This window comes from Cydia strobilella, chromosome 21 (assembly GCF_947568885.1).
Source record: "Cydia strobilella chromosome 21, ilCydStro3.1, whole genome shotgun sequence".
In the NCBI taxonomy this organism is placed as follows: Eukaryota; Metazoa; Arthropoda; class Insecta; order Lepidoptera; family Tortricidae; genus Cydia; species Cydia strobilella.
The window spans coordinates 7511237-7520455 of NC_086061.1; the positions used below are offsets into that span (position 1 = coordinate 7511237).

General features: G+C 36.6%; 1 protein-coding gene across 2 annotated transcripts in view; it reads right to left on the minus strand.

The window, feature by feature from the left end:
• The window catches only part of LOC134751116 (DGAT1/2-independent enzyme synthesizing storage lipids), a 44220-nt gene extending 35160 nt beyond the window's left edge, over positions 1-9060 (minus strand). The window contains exon 1 of one of the 2 annotated variants that reach the window (XM_063686470.1): positions 8746-9060. In XM_063686470.1, the coding sequence (XP_063542540.1) occupies positions 8746-8803 (58 nt within the window). In that variant the 5' untranslated portion in view covers positions 8804-9060. Of the gene's footprint in view, positions 1-2124; positions 2434-8745 lie in introns of those variants that run through there. The other variant, XM_063686469.1, reaches the window with a different exon arrangement.
• Between the last annotated feature and the right edge of the window lie 159 nt (positions 9061-9219).

Sequence of the window (9219 nt, forward strand, 5' to 3'; positions counted from 1 at the left end):
AACTTAAATAATATATTTAGGCACGTATTCCAAATTATTTTACATATAAGAGTTAGGTATTGACGAGATTTGAAAAACTTGGTAAGAGGGTTCCGAAAACAGACATATCTAGTTAGATCATTGTGGCTACCACCAGTTTGGCACTGACATAAACGCTAGCGTGAAAGTAACTTGCTTTCTATGCATCTCGCTCGTATTGACATATTAGTGCGAGCGAGATGTATAGAAAGTAAATTACGTAGAAGTTGTCGTATATGTCAGTGTTGAAACTGTTAGTGACGGGTACTAAGGCCAATTTTATTTACTTAACCGTACGATTAGGAATTTGCTAATTCAAGATACCCAGTAGGTACTCCAATACCTATGGCTACTAGTAGCTCAAGTAGGGTCTAGGGCTCCAGGATGCTTCAAACTACGACCCGCGGGTCATGTTCGGCCCGTGAGCTCATCTTATATGGTCTACGGAATGAAAGCTAGAGAGCCGAAGGCCTTATTAAAATAAAAACCAAGTTTTGATTTGGACAAATTTACGCCCCCTAAAAAACCACTAACATAAACGAATGATTTTATAGTCAGCGATCCCAAAATGTCATTCGCTGCCATTGACTTATATATTACTTCGTAAAGACAGGCCTTACGGGCACTAAGAATGGTGCCAGTTCGGCGGTGTCATATTGGGTGTCACGCACGAATTCGAGCCATTCGTGCAATCTAACACAACTAGTTGCAACCAATCGCGCGCTTGATGCGAATTCATCAAACAATCGCGTTGTAGCATTCCAGCCACAGGCACACCAAACGAGAATGTTTTGGTGAAATTATATGAACAGGTCTATCTTTACTTTTGAAATCATTGTTCGCTGCAAATTCACTTGCCGCTGATACATGCACAAATAATTACATAACCTTTAGTTATTTGTGCGTCAACTCAAATCTTCTGTTGATCACATACTTAATGAATACACTGTCACTAATAACTTTTTAATAATAATCGAATCACGTGTTTTCGACATGTTGCTGACTCAGCCTCTTGTCATGCACTAGTAACATACATTTGTAATTATACATACAAAACATATTAATATGACGAATGGTTAATCACATCCGGGAAAAATAGAAATAGAAATATTTATTACTACGAGAAAAAATACGTAAATGATACATAACACGCCTATGGGTCCTGCCCGCGCAGCATGGTTTCCCCTATCACTAAGTCCGTCACTTTCGCACTCACATACTTGTTAGAACGTGACAGGCATGGTGATAAGCGTACCGTGCGGACCTAGTATTTTCTGTGTTATAGAACCCAGTAGGATATTAAACTAAAATAACATGCATTCGTACCTACCGAGAAAATGATAACCAACTTATCTTACTTTTTTATTGAACATATTATTTATAATTATAAATATACTCTTCTTTCAAATCAAATTATTACAATTCCGTGAATTAATTGAAGAAAAAGATATTGGCTGTATAATTTAATTTCTATGAATCGCTCGACGAAAATGATGTCGATGATATTATTCAATTTTTTTTAATTTGGGCATTAGGTTTCAAAATACAGAAACAAATAGTTGTGAACCTAATTTCTACGCCTTTAGAAATTTGAAGGAAACGAAAAAATCATGAAAAATGATGATATTTTCCCGCCTGCCCCATTTTTTTTATTGGAGCATTTGGCTGCGTTCTTAATTTGCAAATGTCCGAATTGTGTATCGTATGTACTAGTCCATAGACCGGCGTTGTGGTTTTGGAAATAAATGGCAAGTAATTTGAAACGTGTCGATTCCTGTGATTTTCGGAAACCGCCCAGTTTGTAATCTTAACTATAATCAAATTACTCTTAATTTAAAATCGATAGGTAAACAAATAATTCACGAATATAAAGTAAATTGACTTATCGAATTTAATTATATTAAGTTATGAAAGAGCAAACTTGATTTTAGATTAGGTAGTAAACTTTCGTTTGTAAGTTATAATATAAATGAATAAATAAAAATATGAAAGAACCCAGTACCTAAATAAACTCATCTTTCTGTCTTAATTATGATTTCATATATCCCAGTGAAAAGTCCTCTCTCAACACTTACACCTTAAAATAATATTTAAAATAATACTTACAATGAAATATTCCCATATAAAAGCCGGCTATAGCTATAGCTATTTTCACGAAATCATTGGTCGCGTCCAAATCGAACTTTTTTAATAAGTCACTCATGATGTAAGTTTTCACTTGCCGCGCTCCGCACTGACTGTCCACCATTGCTCACTAATAAAAAACCTTTTATTTTTTTAATAACACCGACCAAGTGCACTGATAACCCGCCGACCGGAGTAGATACAGCCAAAATGCATATAAATGACAAAAGTCACGTTACGTCGTTTGAAACGTATGGTTGTCGCCAAGGTTCGGTCAAGAATGATTATGACAAGACGCCCGTCTTGCTGACCAAAGGGAATTATTATCATTCTAAAATTACATGTGAAGTTTGCTTACCTATCTCGACGCTTTTAACTAAGTAAAGTTAAGTTAAGCTAAGCTAAGTTAAGTAAGGGACTACTGACATAGCTTTATCGTACGTTCAAATTAGAGTTTAATCATAAGGTAATATAGCCAACGCTGCGCAACGTAGGTAGATCTAGGAAATATAAAATTATGTACATATTTTTATCAAAATCAAATGTTTTAGTCAAGTATAGGTAAGGTATCTACAATTAAATTTAGCAAGATATATCAGGTATACTTTCTCATACAATTTCATTCAAAGATATAAACGATATTACAAACTAAACACCATCCATACTAATCCATACTAATATTATAAATGCGAAAGTGTGTCTGTCTGTCTGTCTGTTACCTCTTCACGCTTAAAGCGCTGAACCGATTTAGTTGAAATTTGGTATAGAAATAGTTTGAGACCCGGGGAAGGACATAGGGTAGTTTTTACCCCAGAAATCATCCTTTAAAGGGGTGAAAAAGGGGGGGGGGAGGTTGTATGGGGAATTCATAAAAACAGATTGGGTAAAAAATAAACTACGCAAATTACTAACCACGCAGACGAAGTCGCGGGCAAAAGCTAGGATTATAAATGCGAAAGTGTCTATGTCTGTCTGTCTGTTACCTCTTCACGCTTAAACCGCTGAACCGATTTAGTTGAAATTTGGTATACAGATAGTTTGAATCCCGGGGAAGGACATAGGGTAGTTTTTACCCAAGAAATCATCCTTTAAGGGGTGAAAAAAGGGGGGGGGGGAGTTTGTATGGGAAATTGATAAAAACAGATTGGATAAAAAATAAACTACGCAAATTACTAACTCCACGCAGACAACTGCCCGCGACTGCAAAAGGTAGTATTATAAATGCGAAAGTGTATCTGTCTGTCTGTCTGTTACCTCTTCACGCTTAAACCGCTGAACCGATTTAATTGAAATTTGGTATACAGATAGTTTAAATCCCGGGGAAGGACATAGGGTAGTTTTTATCCCAGAACTCACCCCTCAAGGCGGTGAAAAGGGGGGTAGAAATTTGTATGTGGAATCAATAACCGCTGAACCGATTTAGCTGAAACTTGGTATGGGAATAGTTTGAGCTGTGGCGAAGGATATAGAATAAATTTTATCCCCGAAATCATCCCTAAAGGGTGTAAAAAATGGGGTGGAAATTTATAGAGGGCCTTTTTTCACCCCTAAATTGGTAGGGGTGAAAAAAGGATGGATTTAAAAGCAGATTTGTTTAAAAATGAAGGTACCCAAATTACTAATTCCACGCAGACGAAGTCGCGGGCAAAAGCTAGTTGTAAATAAAAAGGATTAAATTTCACATTTAACGTATTAGTAGCGACGAACTACTATGGTTTAAATACCCATTTAACCAGCTAATATTTTTCTTAACCAGTGCATCTCTGCCATTTCAATCTATTTTGAATTTTTATTTTGACAAATCAAAATTGCTTTTGTCTTAGCAAAGATAAGTAGTCTAAGAAAAAAACGTACCTCGAAACATCAAGAAAAAATTATGCTCGAATAGATGGCGGCATACCTTTGACCTATACTCGCGTAGATGGCGACACCGTTTGGTATTTAACAATTTTAACACAGTCATATCATATGGCATTCTAAAAATCATCATCTTCCTCGCGTTATCCCGGCATTTTTGCCACGGCTCCTGGGAGTGGGGTCCGCTTGGCAACTAATCCCGAGAATTGGCGTAGGCACTAGTTTTTACGAAAGCGACTGCCATCTGACCTTCCAACCCAGAGGGGAATCTAGGCCTTATTGGGATTAGTCCAATTTCCTCACGATGTTTTCCTTCACCGGAAAGCGACTGGTGAATATCAAATGATATTTCGTATATAAGTTCCGAAAAACTCATTGGTACGAGCCGGGGTTTGAACCCGCAACCTCCGGATTGAAGGTCGCACGCTCTTACCGCTAGGCCACCAGCGCCATGGTATTCTAAAAATAATAAAAAATAATAAAATATTTATCCATATAATATACATACAATATATAATATGTACCTATATAGGGTGCCCATGAGGAAAGGGAAAAAAGATTTATTATTAAATTTTTAATGAGACAATACGAAGTTTTTACCTAAATTAATGATTCAGTCCTACGTAAAGAGCATAAAATAAATATTGGGCTATTTCGGGTTTAACAAAAAAACCGGTTCCGAGCCCTGGTGGTCCATCATGTTGGTACCACATAGACCGTCGAGTTTCCAGATCGATGTCCACTTCGGAGATTAGGCAACAGAAATACATAATCTGTGAAAATTTCAACTGTCTAGCTATCACGGTTCATGAGATACAGCCTGGTGACAGACGGACAGCGGAGTCTTAGTAATAGGGTCCCGTTTTTACCCTTTGGGTACGGAACCCTAAAAAGGAGTTTGATTTGTAGGCAGGGTCGCTACCTCACTACCGACTTAGCTAGGCAGTTAACGTGGGTTAAGTCTTTATTCCACTTTCCTCCAACCGGGCCTTCGCAGTTCCTGTGTTACCTACGTTCGTGCGTGAGCATAGAAGTCACGGCTAAACCGATTACAGTAAAATACGAGTATCGCTTACGTTGCAACACTGTTGCAGCTACCAAACCAAAGGCTATGAATTAAAACTCACTCCGTCCTAAATTATAATCTTTGTTTCAGGACATAAGGTGTATTTTAGATTACAAATGAAAATGGTAGATGAGCTGTATAAAGCACTGGACCGAGCAGATTAAAAATGTAGCACAATTTATAATATAGGACATATAGGTACCTATTGTATTAAATACTAACACTAGATTAAGATTAATTATCTATTTTTCATGTTACACGAGCAATTCATACATTACTAATATTATTATGTCTAAAGGGGTGTCCAGATTTAGGGTGGTATTCCATGTGTCCAATATCTTTGTCCAATGTGTATTTATTTACGTCTCACATTTTGCTTAGGGAGAGTAAACTGACAGCAGTATAAGCGGGATTTACATTACGAAATTAGTGGCGTGAAATTGATTTCGTGACAGTAGTTTCAGTGGCGTAGCTAGGGGGGGGCTGGGGGGGCAAGTGCCCCGGGCGCCATCCAAGAGGGGGCGCCAAAATGGGCAAAAGGCAGCAGCAGGGAAACTTTTGTCAGTCGTCAGGGGGCGCAAATTTGGTGACTGCCCCGGGCGCCATATCCTCTAGCTACGCCCCTGAGTAGTTTTACCAACAGTTTCACGTGTAATTTAATATGTTCGTAAGGCATGCATTAATTTTATGAAAGCAACTCAATTTCATGCCCTGATTCACGATTTTTTGGTGACATTAGTGTCATGCAACTAATTTCGTAAAGTGTAAATGCGACGTGAAAAACTAGTGTCACGAAACGAAAGTGTCTGCGCTGTGCGGACGTGTAGCTTCGATACTGATGGGACTGTGGTCACTACGATACTGTGAATTTCACGACACTTAATTATTTCACGAAATGACTTTCGCATATATGGAAACTACTTTCGTGAAACTGATTTCAACATGCATGACACTAATTTCGTAATGCAAATCCCGCTCTATAGTAACGGATTTAGGGAGGGTGGGTCCAAGAAATCGCGATTTCGTTATGCATGGCTGCTGTCGCTATCGCGATCCAGAGGGCTTGCCGCGAATATCGAAAATCTAAATTTCGTTATCTGCCTCTCTATCGGCTCTTGATCACTCACTTCGATCGATCGATAGAGGCAGAAAACGAAATTTCAGGCCCCCAAAATGTAGGCCCTCGCTTCCTTTCTGCGAGCTAACAAATAGGTAGACGTACCTATAAAGTTGCTTGCTTATAAAGAACCGAAAGAAACATTTCAATTTGAGGCTTGTGTCCATAAACATAAGGTTCAAATATGCTTGTCAAACAATTGTCAAGCTGTGTGGCTCTATGACGTTAGAAATTAAACTAGAAACAATCGATCGTTAAGTAAAATGGATACCTATCGCGGTTTTGGAATAATATTTACTACTTAATCGGTTTTAAAATCAATATAACAAATATTCAATAACGTTATTAAAATAGTATAGTTAGTACAATGTTAGGTACATTGTACTACTCGTTTTTAGGGTTCCGTACCCAAAGGGTAAAAACGGGACCCTATTACTAAGACTCCGCTGTCTGTCTATCTGTCACCGCGCTATTGACAGTTGAAATTTTCACAGATGATGTATTTTTGTGGCCGCTATAACAAAATCATACTAAAAACAGAATAAAATAAATGTTACAACAAACTATGGAAAAAGCGTAAACGATATTGAAGAGTCTTTATCGAAAAACTCTTTAAAAACATAGTAATTATAACTTATGAAACCAAAATAATGTAATACATAACATACCTATATATATATTATAATTAAAAAGATCCTTATGTACGTGTTCAGAAGCTTGATAGTCTTGATAATGTGTACCTTATTTCTATGATCATAAGGTTAAAATATTTAGCTGCAGTATAGTATAGTTACCTAGAGTGATGTTATCAAACACTAAAGTGCATCCATTAGCGTACATAACCTTGAAACAAATGTACCTATTTTCCTAGCGGTATAAAATGAAATAAAATCGCATGCTCAAGGAAAAAACTCGGCAAACCGCTTTATTGGATTAGTTGCGCATGCGAGATTTGTACTGAACTGTTAAAGTTCTCATAAATTAAACAAAATCCTAATGTCCGACCGAATTTTGTTTCGAAACAAAAATCATGTTTCGGCCGAAGATTCGGTTTCGGCCAAAAAACTGCCGAAATTTTTGGCTGCGCCTAAATTGAGGGCCTACCACGAACCAATTTCGACGTGTTGCCTCTCTGTCGCACTTGTGAATTCGTACGTAAGTGTGACAGGGCAACACGTCGAACGTGGTTCGCGGTAGGCCCACTGTATTTTCGGTAGTGCCCGGCCGAAGTTTCGGTTTCGGCAGGTTTCGGCATAAAAAGTTTCGATCCCCATACAAAAAAAATAGAAATTTCCGAAATTTTTCAATGTGGAAATTTCGCAATTATGAAAACTTTCTAACGGCACATCAGTACTTACAGGTACAGTCAAGTGTAAAAATATGGGTGCATAAAACTTTTCAAAAATATGTCCCATAGTTGTTAATTAGCCGACATAAGAACTATGGGAAATATGTGTCGTTTTTAAGCAAAAGGTACCACATTGCTGCTTGCCATAAGGACACTCTGACAGGTTTTTCGTATACAGATACAAGCAACTTTCGCGTAATCGCGTAAGCGACAATGTGGTACCATTTGATGGAAACCTCACATATGAGTATGATGAGTGCACCCATATTTTTACAGTTCACTGTACATGACTTAAAGGTCATATCACAAATTGTTATAAACAGATTTTTAACTTAAAATATCTAACGGACAGGTTTCTGTGTCACAATCTACTTTGTTGTATTGTGTTACTATGACTCATCACAATGTAAGTGTTTGTCATGTGGTTTGTAAACATGTTTTGCTTTAGCTTATAAGCTTGTCTGAAGAAAAATCAGTACAACTTAATAATATAAGTACTTTTAAAACTATCAAAGTTTATTAAATATTTTTTGATTTATGTTTTGAAGTAGTTACATTTTTATATACAAATTATAAACTGAAATAGACATTACAACCGTGCGAAGTACATGGTGGGGGTAAGTAAAGCGATAGCAGCGCATAAGGTGGTAAAAATTGGCACTAACGGGAATTAGCGTCTTTAACATTTCATACAAGTTATATGGCTCGAAATGGAACTTTAATTTACGATTAATCCTGAGATATTCATTTAATGTGTATGGTGTAAGGTACTATTGTAATCTGTATGAAATGCTTAATATAACTAAAGTATTGAATTTGACAATTATTAATACTGTATCCGTGTAAATAGCTTTGCAAATACCACATACTATGAAATATTTCGTAGAAGATAAGAATGGGTATAGAAAGTTATCCTTAAAAGCTAGACATACACCATCGCGGACTTTTTTATAATACCTACATTGGATTTCTGGGTCATGTGATTTGATATACTTATCTATATCAAGATAAAAATGTTTCCATGAGGTGACCATTAGATATTGCAAAAAGAGAAGAAATATTTCGTCAACTGGTAAACCGGTTCCTCTAGGGGACAATGGCGCAATAAACATGAGTTTGAAAACTAATATCAACACTTTATATTTTTAAGGAAAACCCTTAAATGGATGTTGTTGAGACTGCAAAGTATATATAAATAATTAAGAATAAACTCACCAATCATCTCGTAAAATGTCGCCGAGAGGCTCGCTGTGTAGTTATCCACAAAACCCATATTTTTAAAAACAGCTGATCACTACGCGAATACTTATAACCAAAAACAATACTTTATTGTAAAATATTGACACAGAACTATAAAAGTAATGTCTGGGTTAAGTCGTGAAACACTGCTTGATGCATTAGAATATCATATAACGCTTTGTTTTCATTTTATTAAAATAAAAACAAAATGAGAGTAAACTGAATCGATCAACAACCATGATCTGACAGTTGACATCGTCAAGGCCGTCAACGTCAATGATAGGGTATTTTTTGCTGCGACATAGACTAATTCACTCAATTTACGTGAAATTAAACTAAATGGTTGTATAGTTATGATGTAACCATCTACGCACTTAAGTGCGTTATTGTTTATAAACATGAAAAGATATCTTGTGAGATCTTAATTATTAAAATAAAAGTACATATAGT